The 19,502-nt window shown below is 32.7% G+C and overlaps 1 protein-coding gene across 1 annotated transcript in view; it reads left to right on the forward strand.

The window, feature by feature from the left end:
• Positions 1-3,020: 3,020 nt before the first annotated feature.
• Positions 3,021-19,502, forward strand: part of LOC135129613 (uncharacterized) — a 40,628-nt gene continuing 24,146 nt past the window's right edge. The window contains exon 1 of the mRNA XM_064056812.1: positions 3,021-3,291. Within this exon, the coding sequence (XP_063912882.1) occupies positions 3,205-3,291 (87 nt within the window). The 5' untranslated portion in view covers positions 3,021-3,204. The remainder of the gene's footprint in view (positions 3,292-19,502) is intronic.

Raw genomic sequence — 19,502 nt, forward strand, 5'->3', positions numbered from 1 at the left:
CTGGAATTTCTGAGTTTTTGGGATTTGGATTGACTGTTTGTTTCCTTATGGGACGGTAATTTTCCAGAAATTATTATTAATAAAATTCCTTTTTCCTGGATAAGGATTGCGGAGAACTTCTATCGGACTTAAAATTTTTTGGTAATATCTGTGATATTTTTATAATCCCTGAAATCTACAGTTTCCCTAATTAGAATTCTAGAAATGTTTTTATTGTCTAAGATCTCTGTTTCAACTAGAATCTCTGCAATCTCTGACCTTCTAGGATTTCTAAGTTCTTTAAAATGTCGAGAATTCAAAGGATCTTTTGGATCTTGGGGACCACTTATATGCCCAGAATTTCTACGAACTTTGGAAACCAACCTTGAAATTTCTGAATCTTTGGAGATTTTGGATTTTCTGGAATCTATACAAGCTCTAAGATCTTTAATATGTGTAAAATTTTTAGGTTTTAATAATCTAAAAAACTTCTGGTATCTCTTCTGAGTCTTTAAAATTTCCATCCAGTTTCGGGAGTTCCTAGAATCTCCAAAAAAACTTCGTGAGACCTACAAAATCTCTAGATCGCAAAGAACTCTAGAATTTCTGGAATTTCTGAGTTTTTGGGATTTGTATTGACTGTTTGTTTCCTTATGGGACGGTAATTTTCCAGAAATTGTTATTAATAAAATTCCTTTTTCCTGTATAAGGATTGCGGAGAATTTCTATTGGACTTAAAATTTTTTGGTATTATCTGTGATATTTTTATAATCCCTGAAATCTACAGTTTCCCTAATTAGAATTCTAGAAATGTTTCTAATGTCTAAGATATCTGTTTCAACTAGAATTTCTGCAATCTCTGACGTTCTAGGGTTTCTAAGATCTTTAAAATATCGAGAATTCATAGGATCTTTTGGATGTTTGGGACCACTTATATGCCTAGATTTTCTACAAACTTTGGAAACCAACCTTGAAATTTTTTAATCTTTGGAGATTTTGGATTTTCTGGAATCTATACAATCTCTAAGATCTTTAATATATGTAAAATCTTTAGGTTTTAATAATCTAAAAAACTTCTGGTATCTCTTCTTCTTCGTGAGATCTATAAAATCTCTAGATCGCAAAGAATTTCTATTGGACTTAAAATTTTTTGTGTAGAATTTCTACGTTGCTTGGAACCCAACTTTGAAACTTCTGAATAGAGATTCAGAAATTTTCGATTTCTGGAATCCGCACAATCTCTAAGACCTTTGGCATATGTAAGATCTCCAGGTTTCAATAACCTGAAAAATTTCTGGAATCTCTGAATCTTTAAAAGTTCCCTTCAGTTTCTAGAATCTCCAAAAAAATTCTTGGAATTTATGTATATAATCTTTAGAACAGCAGGGAAAACGAGAATTTCTTGGTGTTTCTTAATTTTTGAAATTTGTAATGAACGTATGTTTTCGTGATGGGGTGGTAATTTTCCATAAACCCAACCTCGAAATTTCTGATTTTCTGGAAATTTTGGATTTTCTGGATTTTACACAATCTCTAAAATTTTTAGTATGTCTAGGATTTCTAGGTTTCAATAATCTAAGGAATTTTGTGGAATTGCTGATTCTTTATAACTTCCATCCAGTTTCTGGAGTTCCTAGAATCTCCAAAAAAAATCGCAAAGTATTCAAAAATTTCTAGAATGTCTGAATTTTTGAAATCTATATTGACGGGTTGTTCCCTTATGGGATGGTAATTTTTCACAAATTGTTATAAAAAAAATGTCTTTCTTTGATAAGAGTGGTGGAGAATTTCTATTGGATTTGATATTTTCTAGTTTTACCTGTATTATATTTTAAATCCATGGAATCTACAGTTTCCCTAACCAGCATTCTTGGAATATCTATAATGTCAAAGATCTCTATGGTATCTAGATTCTCTGTTATTTCTAATAAGGATTTCTAAGATCTTTGAAATATCGAGAATTCATAGGATTTCTAGATAATCTAAAATCTTTTAGATATTTGTGGCCACAAATATCCCTAGAATTTCTACAATCTTTGGAACCCGACCTTAAAATTTCTGAATCTGTGGAAATTTTGGACTTTCTGAAATCTACACAATCTCTAGATTTCCAAAAAATTCTTGGGATCTATATAATATCTAGAATCGCAAAAACCTCAAGAATTTCTGGAATTTTCCAGAAATTGTTATTAAAAAGAAATGCTTTTGTCGTGTATATTTTTAAAATATTGAGAATTCATAGGATTCTTAGGGTAGGTACCTAAAATTTTTAGAATTTCTGAATCTCTGGAATTTTTCGATTCTCTAGATTTCTAGGTTTCAAGAATTTGAAGAATTTCCGTCTAGTCTCTGGAGTTTCTGAAATCTAAAAAAAAAAAAATTATTGGATTCTATATAGTCTCTAGAATCGCAAATGAGAGCGAATTTTTCCAGAAATTCTCATTCAAAAGAAAAAAAATATATCTTTAAAGTGGTGAGAATTTTTAGCTAGCAGCCTGAATTGCCTTGATTAAAATTTGAAACAGAATTAAACAGTAGGAAAATCCATTTAAAATAATGAAACTCTAAAAGAACATACTTCAATGTCGTTTTTTTTTTTTATATGGGTGACATAAAATCCCTTTGCTTCACGTTATAACAACAAAATTTTAGCAAAACCCGCTGTGGAACAATCGCCTTAACCCTTCATTCAAACCACCACCTGCCTCTCACTCTGCACCGACCTCCCTCGAAATCCGCGACTCGTACCCTAACCAGCACTCATGCCAATCACGTGACTTTCCCGCCATGCATAATTCATGGCACACTTCTTCCGTAACCTCAAACCCGCCGTCTTCGCGAAATCCAGAAAACCCGCAGTTCCGCCAACCGTTGCACCACCTGCCGCCCCCCTGCCCTTCCGCCACAAAAAGCGCCCTTCCCTCCCCATTGTCCGTCCGTTCCGTCTTACCTGTATCGCCTTTTGAATGTTTTGCGCGCCAGCTCGTGGTCAGGTGGGGCGGAGGGGAGGGGACGGCTAACCGTTCACAATCAAGTCGGCTTGGAATTCCGAGCAACGTTTATTTCACAATTCGTGTCGGAATAGAGCACGCGATGTAGGACGAGGCGGCGGCGAAATGTGCGTGCAGTGCAATCGTTTTTCGACGGGGTGTACGTTGTGGTGAAAAGCGGTGGAAAGCGTTGAACTGAGACTCGGGAAGATGGTGCTTGGGTGACTCCGCCAGGATGAAGTACAACACGATCGGGGCGGTGAATGGGGAGAAGAAGTCCTCGTTTACCGTCTACGCCGATATGGATATAGCCCAGAACAAGGTAGAGAGGTTGGGGATTTGGGGCTCGGGCATGGGCGGGCTGGGCCGGGGGGCATGCTAATGGGACCATGTGGGTTAAGGATTTATGGCCGGTGGTCGCAATTGTGTCAATAGTTCAGGAGCGGAATTCGGTATTTGTGAGATGGTCGTGCTTGGATGGGTGACTAGAAACCAAGACATTCGGAGGTTTTGTTATTTTGAGCAAGCTGAGTTTTTTATTTTGGTCACTTCGGAATGTTTGCAGTGAACAATGCACTCTTTCAAGGTCGGGGAAATTATGTAAAAGTGACAACTAACTAACGAAGAAGAAGAAGAAAAAGAGAAAATTTGTGAATAACGTTTGTGTAAAGAGTGTGAAAAAAAGAACGAGTTTTGCAATACCAGAAACCGTTATCCTAACGTAAACATTATTATTCGAGTTGCCTAAACAGTGTGCGAACTGATTATTTCCTAAACTATATTATTTTGTCATAGTTTCAAGAATTTCGAAACAATTAAAGTTTGAATGTGAATATGATTTTTCACCAGTTGGGTATATAGTTCACCAGAAAACAACATTATTTGACGTAAGGTTCCATTTTATTTAAAATAATGGCGATAGTTAAAGTAGATCGAGTTTAGAATAACAACTTTCGACACTTGAAAAAAAACGTTTCAGAACATTTCGAAATTAAATAGGAAAATTGGCAATCGCGAATTGTCAATATTTTATCACTGGAATATCCCACGATGCAGATTTTTTTGGGTTATTATATAAAATCTCGATTACAATAAATGATTACAACATTGATCAGACAGTGGTTATAAGGTGATACATAGATTGTCTTAATATTTTTCGTTGAATTACTTTTGAAAAAAAATAATATACAGTACAAATCAGATTTCTCTGGTGATAATTTTATCAGAAATTGATAAAATAAAGTAATTCATTAATAAAGTCCAGAAATTTATTTTCAAATGCTCTATAAAAATTTGCTAAGGAAGTATTGCAATAGGGTCCATGGGGCAACTGGCTACTTTCATATTTTCTCGATTTTCTTGACGTTTCATGACCCCTAGGGTATCCGGACTAATTGTTGTCAAATTGTATATCTATGTTAATTAAGACTATCGTATAGACGGTAAAACGCTAACCAAAATTTGTTTAATCAACCCCACCAATAATTTGAGGACGTCACCTCAAAATTGTGCTTAGTACACACAATTTAAATTTTATAAAATAGCATAGCTCAGTTGGCTGGTAATTAAGATAATTCGAAATAATATTGAAAGTATCAGAAGAAATCCAGGATCCGAGGGAATCCTCAAGAATACGAAGGAATATAAGAGAATTTAGAAGAATTTGAAAGAATCCGGAAAAATCCTGAGGAAACTGTGAAAATACAATTGAATTCGGAAGAATCTAAAAGATCCGGGGAATCCGGGAAAATTATACAGAATCCGAGACAATCCGAGAGAAACCAAAAAACCTAGGAAATCCAAGGAATCCCAGGAACTCAAAAAACAGAAGGAATACAAGGAATTAAAAAAACACTAAGAATAGGAAGAATGCGAAAAACGAAAACAATTCAAAGCACCGAAAAAATTTAAAAAAACCCGGAAACTAAATTCACAAATATTTCGGTATTTTGGAGAATCCCGTAGAAGCTGAAAGAATTCGAAAGAATCTTATACCATCCCAAAACAATTCGGAAGGATACGGAAAACGCCGAAAAGAACCGAAAAACACGGATGAATCCAACCAAATTCCGAGATGATCAAATAGAATCCAGAAGAACCTGAAAGAATCCGAGAAATTACGAAAGAAGCCGGCCAAATTCCGAGAGAATCGGAAAAATCCGAAAGGAATCGTGAGACTACGAGAAAAATCAATTCAAGAAAATTCACTACATACAGATTCTAAAAGGCTCTGCGCCAATCCAAGAGAATCCAAAAAGAATCCGAAAGAATCCGAGAAATTACGGAAGAATTCGGCCAAATTTCGAGAGGATCAGAGAGAATTCTGAAGAATCCGAAAGAAACACAGAGAATAGGAAAAAATCCGAAATGAAACCGAAAAGTTATGAGAGAATCCGTTCGAATTAGAAGAGAATCAGAGAGAATTTGAAAGAATTCGAGAAATTATGAGAGAATCCGACCAAATTTCGAGAGGATTAGAAAGAATTCGGAAGAATCCCAATGAAACCGGGAGAATACGAGACAATCTAACAAAAACCTAAGGAATCAGAAAATCGAACAGAATCCGAAAGAAACCAAGAAACCTAGAAAACCCAAGAAACTTAAAGAAAAGAAGAAACGTAAGGGAGTCAAAAAATCAAGAATCATAAGAACGCGAAAAATACAAAAAATTCAAAGCACCGAAAAAATCCAAAGAATGCGGAAACTAAATTCACATATTTCGGTATTTTGGAGAATCCCAGAAAAGCTGAAAGACTGCGAGAATTCGAAACAATCCTAAAGAATCCGAAAATAATTGAAGAGAATCCCAAAGAATACGAAAAACGCCGAAAAAAACGAAAAAATATGGGAGAATCGGACCAAATTCCGAGAGGATTAGATAGAATTTGAGAAAATCCAATAGAATCTCTGGTAATCTCAAAGATTCTGCGCCAATCCGAAAGAATCCGAAAAGAACCGAAAAAAGATGAGAGAATCCAACGAAATTCCGAGAGAATCGGAGAGAATCTGGCAGGATCTTAAAGAATCCGAGAAATTCCGAGAGAATTGGAGAGAATTCTGAAGAATCCGAAAGAAACACAGAGAATACGAAAAAATGCGAAATGAAATCGAAAAGTTGCAAGAGAAAACGATCAAATTCGAAGAGGATCAGAGAGGATTTGAAAGAATTCGAGAATTCATGAGAGAATCCGGCCAAATTTCAAGAGGATCAGAAAGAATTCGGAAGAATATTCCAAAGAATCAGAAAAAATCAAACAGAATCCGAAAGAAACCAAGGAACTTAAAGAAAAGAAGGAACGTATGGAACTCAAAAAACAAAGAATGGGAAGAACGCGAAAAAAAAATTAGAATCCAGAAGAACCTGTAAGAATCCGAGAAATTACGAGAGAACGCGCCAAATTCCGAGAAGATCAAAGAGAGTTCTGAAGAATCCGAAAGAAACACAAAGAGTACGAAAAAATCCGAAATGAAACCGAAAAGTTATGAGAGAATCCGTTCGAATTCGAAAAGAATCAGAGAGAATTTGAAAAAATTCGAGAAATTACGAGAGAATCCAGCCAAATTTCGAGAGGATTAGAAAGAATTCGGAAAAATTCGAATGAAACCCGGAGAATAAGAGACAATCTGACAGAAACCCAAGGAATCAGAGAAAATCGAACAGAATCCGGAAGAAACCTAGAAAACCCAAGGAACTTGAAGAAAATGAGAAACGCAAGGGACTCAGAAAACCAAGAATCGGAAGAACGCGAAAAATACAAAAAATTCAAAGTACCGAAAAGATCCAAAGAATGCGTAAACTAAATTCACATATTTCGGTATTTTGGAGAATCCCAGAAAAGCTGAAAGACTGCGAGAATTCGAAACAATCCTAAAGAATCCGAAAATAATTGAAGAGAATCCGAAAGAACACGAAAAACGCCTAAAAAATCGAAAAAATATGGGAAAATCCGACCAAATTCCGAGAGGATCAGATAGAATCCAGAAGAAACTGAAAGAATCCGAGAAATTACGAGAGAACGCGGCCAAATTCCGAGAGGATCGGAAAGAATCCGGAAAAATCCAAAAGAAACCGTGAGAATACGAGAAAATTCGAAAGAATCCAAATGAACTTATGAGAATGTGAGAGAATTCGGAGGAATCAGGAAACATCAAAGGAATTTGAGAAAATCCAATAGAATCTCTGGTAATCTCAAAGATTCTGCGCCAATCCGGCAGAATCCGAAAAGAACCGAAAAAAGATGAGAGAATCCAACGAAATTCCGAGAGAATCGGAGAGAATCTGGCAGGATCTTAAAGAATCCGAGAAATTCCGAGAGAATTGGAGAGAATTCTGAAGAATCCGAAAGAAACACAGAGAATACGAAAAAATCCGAAATGAAACCGAAAAGTTGTAAGAGAATCCGATCAAATTCGGAAGAGGATTTGAAAGAATTCGAGAATTTATGAGAGAATCGGGCCAAATTTCAAGAGGATCAGAAGGAATTCGGAAGACTCCGAATGAAACCAAGGGAATACGAAAGAATACGAGACAACTGACAGAAACCCCTAAGAATTAGAGAAAATCGAACAGAATCCGAAAGAAACCAAGAAACCTAGAAAATTCAAAAAACAAAGAATCGGAAGAAGGCGAAAAATAAAAAAAATAGAATCCATAAGAACCTGTAAGAATCCGAGAAATTACGAGAGAACGCGGCGAAATTCCGAGAAGATCAAAGAGAATTCTGAAGAATTTGAAAGAAACACAAAGAATACGAAAAAGTCCTGCATGAAACCGAAAAGTTATGAGAGAATCCGATCAAATTCGTAGAGGATCAGATAGAATTTGAAAGAATCCGAGAAATTACGAGAAAATCCGGCCAAGTTCCGAGAGGATCGGAAAGAATCCGGGAAAATACGAAAGAAACCGTGATAATACGAGAAAATTCGAAAGAATCCAAATGAGCTTACGAGAATGTGAGACAATTCGGAGGAATCGGGAAATATCCAAGGAATTCGAGAAAATCCAATAGAATCTCTGAGAATCTCAAAGATTCTGCGCCAATCCGAAAGAATCCGAAAAAAAACGAAAAAAGATGAGAGAATCCAACCAAATTCCTAGAGAACCGGAGAGAATCTTGCAGGATTTTAAAGAATCCGAGAAATTCCGAGAGAATTGGAGAGAATTCTGAAGGATCCGAAAGAAACACACAGAATACGAAAAAATGCGAAATGAAACGGAAAAGTTGCAAGAGAATCCGATCAAATTATGAGAGAACGCGGCCAAATTCCGAGAGAATCGGAAAAAATCCGAAAGGAACCGTGAGAATACGAGAAAATTCGAAAGAATCCAAATGAACTTACGAGAATGTGAGAGAATTCGGAGGAATCGGACAATATCCAAGGAATTCGAGAAAATCCAATAGAATCTCGGAGAATCCGAAAAGAACCCAAAAAATATGAGAAAATCCAACCAAATTCCGAGAGGACCGGAGAGAATCTGGAAGAATCCGAAAGAAACACAGAATGCGAAAGAATTCGGAAAAATTCAAAATGAAACCGAAAAGTTATGAGAGAATCCGACCAAATTCGAAGAGGATCAGAGAGAATTTGAAAGAATCCGGCCAAATTTCGAGAGGATTAGAAAGAATTCGGAAGAATCTGAATGATACCCAGAAAATACGAGAGAATATGAGACAGTCTGACAGAAACCCAAAAAATCAGAGAAAATCGGTCACAATCCAAAAGAAACCAAGGGACCCAGAAAATCCAAGGAACTTAAAGAAAAGAAGAAACGTAATGAACTTAAAAAGCAAAGAATCGGAAGAACATGAAAAATTCAAAACATTCGAAGTTGAGAGAATCCGCGAAAATTCGAAAGAATGCTAGAGAATTCGAAAATAATTCAAGAGAATCCGAAAGAATACGAAAAACGCCGAAAAGAACCGAAAAAATACGGGAGAATCTGACCAAATTGTGAGCGGATCAGATAGAATCCAGAAGAACTTGAAAGAATCCGAGGAATTCGAGAGAATCCGACAAGAACTGAAAGAATATGAGAGAATCCAACCAAATTCCGAGAGGATCGAAGAGGATCTGGAAGAATCTCAAAGAATCTGGGAAATTACTATAGAATCCGGTCAAATTCCGAGAAAATCAAAGAGAATATGGGAGAATCTGAAAGAAACCGAGAAATTACGAAAGAATGTCGCCAAATTCCGGGAGGATCGGAGAAAATCCGGAAAAATGTGAAGGAAACCGTGAGAATACGAGAGAATTCGGAAGAGTCCGAAACAGTCTGATAGAATGTGATAGAATCCAGAAAAATCTGAAAGAATCCGAGAAATTCCCAGAGGATTGGTAAAAAATTCGAAGAAAACCGTGAGAATACGAGAAAATTTGACAAAATCCAACAGAATCGGAGACAATCCGGGAAAAACCTAGGAAATACAAGGAACCCAAAGAACAGAAGGGACACAAAGAATGTAAAAAAATGCTAAGAATTAGAAGAACGCGAAAAATAAAAGAAATTCAAAGCTGCGGAAAATTGCGGAGAATCTGAGAACTAAAGTAACATATTTCGGTATTTAGAGGAATCCCAGACAATCTGTAACGATCCGCGCGAATCCGAGAGAATCTGAAAATAATTCGAGAGAATCCGAGGGAATCCGGAAGAATCCGAAAGAATTTGGGAAATCACGAGAAAATCCGGCTAATTCCGATGGGATAGGAGAGAATTCAGAGGATTCCGAAAGAAACACAGAGAATACGAGGGAATTCGATAGCGTACGAAAAAATCCGAAATGATACCGAACGAATATGAGAGAATCAGTTGAAAATCCGAGAGGATCAGAGAGAATCCAAAAGAATCCGAGAAGATCGGAAAGAATTCGGAATAATCTGAAAGAAACACAAGGAATGCGAGAGAATTCGAGAGCATTAGAAAGAATATGGGAAAATTTGAAATGAAAAGGAAGGACTGAGAAAATCCGATTAAATTCCGGGAGAATCAGAGGGAATCCAGCAGAATCCGATAGAACCCAAGAAGATCCGAGAGAATCCTAGAGAATCCGAAAGAATACGAAACAAGGCGAAAACAACCGAAAGAGTGTGAAATAATCCGGACAAATTACATGAAAGAAACACTGGGAATACGAGAGAAACTAAAAAATTAAACAAAATCCAACAGAATCCGAAAGAATCCAAGAAAAACCAAGGGATCTAGGAAACCCAAGGAATCTAAAGAACAGAAGGGACACAAGGAACTCAAAAAGCGCTAATAGGAAGAACGTGAGAAACGAAAAAATTCAAAGAACCGATCAAATCCAAAAAAATCCCAAAGAAGCCGAAAATAAATTGGGAGAACTTGAGATCCGAGGGAATTCGAAAGAATACGAGAGAATCCGGGATCCGAAGGAATCCGAATCGGAAAGAATACTAAAAAGTCCGAAAAGAACCGAAAGAATATGGGATAATACTCGCGATAATACGACCAAATTCCGGGAGAATCGGAGAGAATGTAGAAGAATACGGAAGAAACACAAAAAATTCGAGAGAAACCAAGGGACCTAGGAAATCCAAAGGACAGAAGGAACGTAAGGAACTCAAAAAATGTAAAGAATTGGAAGAACGTGAAAAATGCAAGAAATTCAAAGAGTCGAAAAATTGAAAAATTAAAAATCGAATAAATGAAAAACTGAAATATTTTAGAAAGTATTATTATTATCTACTACCTTAAAATGCAAAGTACGAAAATTACAAATCAAAAAAACTGGAGAAACTAAAAATTGAAAAATCTAAAAATGAAACAACGAAAAATTAAAAAAAATTGATGAATTGAAAAATTCAAAATTTGAAAAATTTCATATTGAAAAAAAGAAAAATTATATGATAAGAGAATTGACAAAAGGAATTCAAAAAGCGCTAATAGGAAGCACGTGAGAAACGAAAAAATTCAAAGAACAGAAGGACAGGAGGAACGTACGGAACTCAAAAAATGTAAAGAATTGGAAGAACATGAAAAATGCAAGAAATTCAAAGAGTCGAAAAATTGAAAAATTAAAAATCGAATAAATGAAAAACTGAAATATTTTAGAAGTATTATTATTATCTATTACATTAAAATGCAAAGTACGAAAATTGCAAATCAAAAACTGAAGAAACGAAAAATTGAAAAATCTAAAAATAAAACAACGAAAAATTAAAAAAAATTGGCTTGAAAAATCCAAAATTTGAAAAATTTCATATTAAAAAAAGGAAAAATGATAAAATCAGAGTATTGAAAAACCGAAAAATTGAAAACAAGGAAAATGAAGAACCAAAACCAAAAATTGCAAATCGAAAAACTGAAGATATGAAAAATTAAACAATTAAAAATTGAAACATACAAAGGAAAATTGAAAAATCAAAAAATTATAAAATCGGAACATGGAAAAATGGAAAAAGAGTAAAAATAAAGACAATAATAAACCAAAACGAAAACTTGCAAATCGAAGCAGTGAAGAATCAGTTAATTGAAAATTTTGAACTTGAAAACTCGAAAAATAAACAAAAAAATTATCATTTTGACTTTATATTTGCATGTTAAACACCAATGTAACCTCAACAAACAACCTCTTCGGTCAAAACTGCGTGTTTACTCCTTCGGGCGCCAACTGTTCCCCCCCAACACCAATTTACTCTTTTGTGTACGATCCTACGACCAAATGACTTGCAGTTTCACGCTTTAACTGTTACCATCGAATTCCTGTAACATTTTCAGGCGTCGAAGAGATGTTTCGGACACGCACATTTTGCAACAAAAAGTTGTTTTTGAGGAAGAAATTGCACGCGAGCCGCTAATTCCACAGGTTTAACAAACTCTTCACCCAGAGGTGGCCCAGCGTAGGACACCTATGACACATCCATTAACAATCCAACAAAAGTTCAAGAATTTCAACACCCGATGTAGGTTAAGTGTGCACAAAGCGCATTGTTATCGGTATCACCAAGGCCAAAATCGCGACCGAACCCACCAATAGAAAGTCCGCAAGAAGAAAGTCGAAAAACGTTACTTTCTGGAAAGAAAAAACGTGTTTTTGGAGATAAGTGGCCGCTCGAGGGGACATTAAGTATGTACATAATCGTACTATAACGTTAATTTATGTATCTCTGGAGGTTTGGGATGTTCTTGGAGACGTTTCTCGCACTGGCTTGTGGAAGAAATGTGCTTGGGGGGTCCGGGCTTCAACGTCTGTGTCCTCTTTAGCCGGGTTAACATCTGCCGGGTTAATATTGTGACGTCACTCGGGAATTGACGCAAAGTCGAAGTGTGTGAAAATTTATCCACCGGACAACTTTTACCGGACGCTTAATTTATTAACGGCTTAAAAAACTAGCGCGTCTTTATTAATTCAAGAATATATTAAACATAATTAAGTGATACGCTTGATTGGGTGTTGGGTTGTTATCAGGAGTCTCGGGTACTTGGTTGTGATTACACGAAATTGCTCTTTCCTAATCTCAAATTTGTGATTAGGTTGGTTTTGAATTTTTGAAATCCAAAGAAAAGCACCCACGGCCAGCAAGACCACCGGATCTAAAACCTATAGTAATCAGAAAACTCTTATCAAAGGAAACAACAAACCGTCATTAAACATCTGTTTTAGCATAATTATTGTTTTTACTGAGCTACAATTTAATTGTCAAGGCGACTCGACTGTCTGAAGTAGCTGCCAAGTGCTACCAATGAAAGTGTATATTTTCTATAATTATATGGTGTCTACCGACACGCCAAAGCTTGTACAAACATGACAAAATATTCTAGTATTAAGCAATGAAACTTTTCGCACACCAATAACGTAACTGCAATAATAATAATAATAATTTACGATATCATAATAGCCAGTGGCGTTACAAAACGAGTTCTGCTTGTTCGTTCCCCCACATCTAGACCATAACAGTCTTACACAAATCGAATAAATTTTCTCTTCCTCTAATTACCACTTTTACATAATTTCGCTGACCTTGAAAGAGTGCATTGTTCAAGCTTTCGAATTAACAGCAACTGGAATCCAAAAAAAATTTTCGTCTCTAGTCACCGTATTTATAAATTCCGCTTGTGAACTATTGACACAATTGTGACCATTGGTCATAAATCCTTAACCCACATGGCGTCATTTGCATAACCCATGGTCGCTGAACTTTTTGGCTGTTGTAGCAACTCCACAGAAAAGTATCTAGAAAGTTTTTCGAAAATTAATAAAATTTCATTTTCGGAAATTTTATTTTTTTATGATTACACTGAGCGTATAAAAGTTTGTTGTAAATTTGGACCCTTTTGCGAAAATCTGGATGCGTAGGAAAAAACTCAAGGTGGATTCATAAACAACAAGTACAGGAGTATGTTATTTGGTGAAATTTAAATGAAAAATGATAAGATTATTTCACAGTTGTCCCGATTCTTTCACATTCTCTAGGATTTTCAATTTTGAGATTTTTTAAATTTTTCGTTGTTTCATTATTAGATTTTTCAGTTTCATAAATTTTAATTTTTCGGTTCTTCAGTTTTTAATTCGCAATTTTCCTAGTTTTCATTTTGAATGGGTAATAATAATACTATTTAAAATTTTTGAATTTTTCGATTCTTCATTTTCTCGATTTTTCCATTTTTTGTTTTTTCGATTTTACACTTTTTGGGATTTCCAATTTGACGATTGGATTCGTGTTTTCTTCTTCCCACTTTTTCGATTTCTAAGTTTCTCGATTTTTTGTTTTTCAATGATTTTCCATATATTCAGTTCTTCGATTTGCAATTTTTAGAATTTCAACATTTTCGATTTTGCAATTTTTTGATTTTCAATTTCACGAGTTTTCAATTTTTAATTTTTCAGTTTTTCGCTTCTTCGGTTTTTCGATTCTTTAATTTTTTAATTCTTCAAATTTTCGATTTGCAATTTTTGTTTCGGTTTTTTATTTACTTTGTTTTTACAATTTTTTTGTTTCTTCAATTTTTCTTTTAATGTGAAATTTTCCAAATTTTGGATTTTTTAATATCTCGATTTGTAATTTTCGGTTTGCAACTTCCAATTTTTCAGTTTTTCGCTTCTTCGATTTTTTAACTTTTTTGTTTATTCCATTTTACATTTATTCGCTTTTTAATTTTTCAATTTTCCGATTCTTCAGTTTCTCGATTTTTCAATTTTTCATTTCTCAATAATTCATTTGTTCATATTTTCGATTTGCAATTTTTCGTTTCGGTTATTTATTTTCTATGTTTTACAGTTTTTCGATTTTTCATTTTTGGATTTCACAATTTTTGAGTTTCCCACTTTGTCGATTCTATCCGTTTTTTCTTTTTTACAATTTTTCAATTTAATTTTTTTCGATTTTCAGGTTTCTGGATTTTAATATTTCAGGTTTTCATTTCTTCGATTCTTTGATTTACAATTTTTCATTTTTTGACAATTTTCAACATTTTCGATTTTCTAAAATCTCTTCTGATTTTTATTTATTTTAATTTTCAATTTTTTGATTTTTCAACTTTTCGAGTCAAAAAAAGAGAAAAACTCAAATTTTCTTTCGATCTGTAATTTTTCGTTTTGCAATTTTTCATTTTTTATTTTTTTTTCCTTAGATTTAAGACATGCAACTACCAATATTTAGATTTTGTAATTTTTTTGTTTTCAATTTCACGAGTTTTCAATTTTAGATTTTTCAGTTTTTCACTTCTCCAATTTTTTAATTTGTCAATTCTTCGATTTTTGGCGCTTTTAATTTTAAGTTTTTTGTTTTTTCAAATTTAATTTTTGCAATTTTTCGATTTTTCGATTTTACAATTTTCGGGGTTTCCAATTTTACCATTCGATTCGTCTTTTTTTCTTTCCAATTTTTGGATTTAATTTCTTTCGATTTCAAAGTTTCTCGATTTTTTGTTTTTCAATATTTCAATTTTCCATTTCTTCAGTTCTTCGATTTACAATTTTTAGATTTTGCAATTTTTTGATTTTTCAACTTTTCGAATCAAAAAAATAGAAAAACTGGAATTTTCATTTTTTAAAATTTTCTTTCGATCTGTAATTTTTCGTTTTGCAATTCTTCAATTTTTTTTTTCTTAGATTTAAGACATGCAACTTCCAATTTTTAGATTTTGTATTTTTTCGATTTTCAATTTCACGAGTTTTCAATTTTAGATTTTTAAGTTTTTCACTTCTCCAATTTTTGAATTTGTCAATTCTTCGATTTTTCGCGCATTTGATTTTAAGTTTTTTGTTTTTTCAATTTTAATTTTTGCTGCTTATCGTTTCTTCAGTTTCCCGATTTTTCGATTTTACAATTTTCGGGGTTTCCAATTTTACCATTCGATTCCTGTTTTTTCTTTCCAATTTTTCGATTTAAGTAATTTATTTCGATTTCAAAGTTTCTCGATTTTTTGTTTTTCAATGTTTCAATTTTCCATTTCTTCAGTTCTTCGATTTACAATTTTTAGATTTTGCAATTTTTTGATTTTTCAACTTTTCGAATAAAAAATGTAGAAAAACTCAAAGTTTCATTTCTTCCAATTTTCTTTCGATCTGTAATTTTTCATTTTGCACTTTTTCAATTTTCATTTAATTTTTTTTTTCTTAGATTTAAGACATGCAACTTTCACTTTTTAGATTTTGTAATTTTTAGATTTTCAATTTCACGAGTTTTCAATTTTAGATTTTTCGGTTTTTCACTTCTCCAATTTTTGAATTTGTCAATTCTTCGATTTTTCGTGCTTTTGATTTTACGTTTTTTGTTTTTTCAATTTTAATTTTGGAGTTTTTCGTTTCTTCAGTTTTCCGATTCTTTAATTTTTCATTTGTTCAAATTTTTGATTTGCAATTTTTGTCTCGGTTTTTTATTTTCTTTGTTTTTACAACTTTTTGTTTTTTCAATTTTTCTTTTTTTAAATGTGAAAATTTCCAAAGGTTGGATTTTTTAATATTTCGATTAGATTTTCGGAAATTTTATTTTGCAACTTTCCGATTTTTCAGTTTTTCGTTTTTTCGATTTTTGAACTTTTTTGTTTATTCCATTTTTCATTTATTCGCTTTTTACTTTTCAATTTTTCGATTCTTCAGTTTCTCGATTTTTTAATTTTTCGTTTCTTCAATTTTTGAACATTTTTATTTTTTCGATTTTACAAGTATTGGGTTTTCCAATTTTCCGATTTAATTTATTTCTATTTCCAAGTTTTTCAATCTTTCAGTTTTTCATTACATCAATTCTTCGTTTTTCAATTTTTCAGTTTTTTTCCGACTTTTTAGTTTTTCGATTTTCCAATTTTTTAATTTTTCAACTTTTCGAATCAAAGAAATAGAAAAATTCAAATTTTCATTTCTTCAAATTTTCTTTCGATTTGTAATTTTTCGTTTCGGTTTATTTGTGCTTATTTTTACATTTTTTTTTTTCAATTTTTCATTTTTCATTTAATTTTTTTTCTTCAATTCAAGACATGCAACTTTTCGAGTTACCTTTTTGAAATTTTTCAGTTTTCGTTTTTCCAACTTTTGAACGTTTCAGTTTTTAATTATTAATTTTTTCATGTCTTCAGTTTTTCTTCGATTTGCAACTTTCCGTTTTGATTAATTTCCTTTATTTTTTCAATTTCCGGAATAATCAGTTTTTCTCGGTTTTCATTTTATCGATTTTTCAACGTTTAGATTTTTTTAATTTTCCGTTTTTTTCAATTTAGATTTTTCAGTTTTTCGTTTCTTCAATATTTTATTTGCAATTTTTCTACTTTTCATTTTAAATACGTAATAATAATTTTTATAACATTTTATTTTTTCATTTCTTCAAATTTTCGATTTGCAATTTTTCGTTTCGGATTTTTATTTTCTTCATTTTACAATTTTTCGATTTTTAATTTTTTTTTTGTTACTTCAATTCTGCGACATACAAATTTTATAGTTTTCGTTTTTAAATTTTTCAGCTTTTCGATTTTCCAACTTTTGAATGTTTTTGAGTTTTCATGCTTCAATTTTTCGTTTTGGTTCTTTTTTTGTCAATTTTTCGGTTTTTCAATGTTTGATTTTATCATTTTTCCTTTTATAATTGTGAAATTTTTAAAATTTTAAGTTTTTTAATATTTTGATAGGCAATTTCTCGGATCGTCGATGTTTTTCAATTTTTCGTTTCTTTAATTTTTGAACCTTTTTATTTATTCCATTTTTCATTTTGTCGATTTTACAATTTTTGGGTTTCCCAATTTGTCGATTGGATTCATTTTTTTTGCAATTTTTCGAATTTTCATGTTTAAAATTTTCAATTTTAATTTTTTCGTTTTTCCAATTTTAATTTTTTCAGTTTTTCGTTTCTTCAGTTTTTCGTCTTTCATTTTCCATTTCTCCAAGTTTTCGGTTTACAATTTTTGTCTCGGGTTTTTATTTTCTTTATTATCACAATTTTTCGTGCTTTCATTTTTAAATTCTTCAGCTTTTGATTTTCCAACTTTTGGATGTTTCGGTTTTTAATTTTTCACTTTTTCATGTCTTCAGTTTTTCGATTTGCAACTTTTCGTTTCCATTTATTTTCTTTACTTCTTCAATTTTTGGATTATTCAATTTTTCTCGGTTTTCTTTTTTTCCTTTTTCAACGTTTACAGTTTTTTATTTTTTCGTTTTCTTCAATTTTAGATTTTTCAGTTTTTCGTTTCTTCAATTTTTCATTTGCAATCTTACGACTTTGGAATTTTTTCATTGTTCAGAGACTGGATTTTATAACTTTTTCATTTATTCGACTTTACAATTTTTCGTTTTGGTTTTTTTATTTTCTTTATTTTACAGTTTTTCGTTTCTTCAATTTTTGAACCTTTCTATTTATTCCATTTTTCATTTCTTCAGTAGTACTCTTCGATTTGAAATTTTTCATTTTTTGACTTTTTCGATTTTTAAATTTCTTCTGATTTTTTAGTTTTTCGATTTTTCAATTCTTTGATTTTTCAACTTATCGAATCAAAAAAAAAAAATATATAAAAACTGTTGAAAATTCAAAAATGAAAAAACGGAAAAGTATAAACTGAAAATTTTGAAAAATCGAAAAACTGAAAATCAAAAACTTGATAAAAACGAAAAATTCAACATTCGAAAGATTAAAAATTGAGAAACTTAAAAATCGGATAATTGGAAATGAAAAAATTGCTAAATTGAAAAATCGTGGAATTGAAAGAGAAACATTGAAAAAATAAAGTTAATGAAAAAACGAAAAATCGGGACATAAAATCGAGAAAACGAAAATTAAAACTTCGGGAAAATGAAAAATAAAAATCAAGAACTTGAAAAATTGAGCAAACGAAAAACTAAAAAATTTGATTTGATTTTACGAATTGTAGTATAAAAAATTTATGATGACGTTATCAACATTTTTGCAAGGACTACTTATCAATAATAACATTAGTATTGTAGTCCCAAATTTTTGGGAAAATGACCCACTGTTATTTTGGAGTTCCAAAGCTAAATTGAAAATATTTTTTTGCAACATGACTAAGCAGCCCTCATTTACCAAATTAATCTAATCAAACAATTGCTGCTAATTGACCCGTTGAGACCACGACCAGCTGCTGCCAACCCATTTGTGACAAATAAATTCATTAAAACTGTCGCTGCTTGAACCTAATTGAAATATTCTTCTAATTGCGAAATTACAGTCACGTTTTCTCTAATTAGAAAGAATTTCGAATTCGAAATTTGTGTGCGTTAGTACCACAATTTGAAAAATGACTCACTTAGCGATAAAGGCGGAAGTCGCACTACTGTTAGCGATATTAACGCGATTAACCAAGTTCATTGTACTTCTCCCGTATTTAATAAGTAATGTAAATTCATTGTTTGTCCTTCTTATCGTGTCCTTGATAGCGGATAAGGAAATGGATAGCCCCAAGGATACGTATTTTACCCACTATCAGCAACACCGTGTTGTACTTCGCTCACTTATCGCTACCACGAACGTTTGAGTTAATTATGGGTCAACGGGTCGCCAGAAATGGAGAAAAGCAAGGAGACGCGATCCAGCCTTGAGGAATTCCATTCTGTGATGTCGTACCAGTTTCGATTGTTCGCGACTCATTTCGTACGATAGAATATTAATATGTAATTAGTGTTACGTTTTCAGTGTTTACTCGGCACAGATGACAAAGAACTATTTTTAACCTGAATGGAATCGAGGAAAACACTGAAAGTGAAAATCGCGATTGTTGTTAAAGTTTCACTTGGTAATTTAATTGGTTTGGGTTAGTTTTCACACGCAAAAAAATATTGTTACTTTCAAAACCTATCGATGCTTAATTAATAAATTAATTAATTGGGGGGCCACGTTTTTGCGTTTTGGACCACTTTGCTGTTTAGCGATACATTAAGTTTGAGTTATCGCAAATTAAGCAAATATGTGCGTACTTAAACTCAAGGTTTCTTGTGAAATGTTTGGTAAGTCGGTGGCGGTAAATCACGTTGACGGTTTGGTGCTAGTGGTGGTACCATAGATTTTGAGGTTTTTAAAGAAATTGGTGGACATTTATTAACTCCAAAGGTCTGCAAACAGTTTGGTAAATAATTC

This window comes from Zophobas morio, unplaced genomic scaffold, assembly GCF_036711695.1.
Source record: "Zophobas morio isolate AGI-343-1 ecotype UQ-CSIRO unplaced genomic scaffold, CSIRO_AGI_Zmor_V1 ptg000016l, whole genome shotgun sequence".
Lineage (NCBI taxonomy): Eukaryota > Metazoa > Arthropoda > Insecta > Coleoptera > Tenebrionidae > Zophobas > Zophobas morio.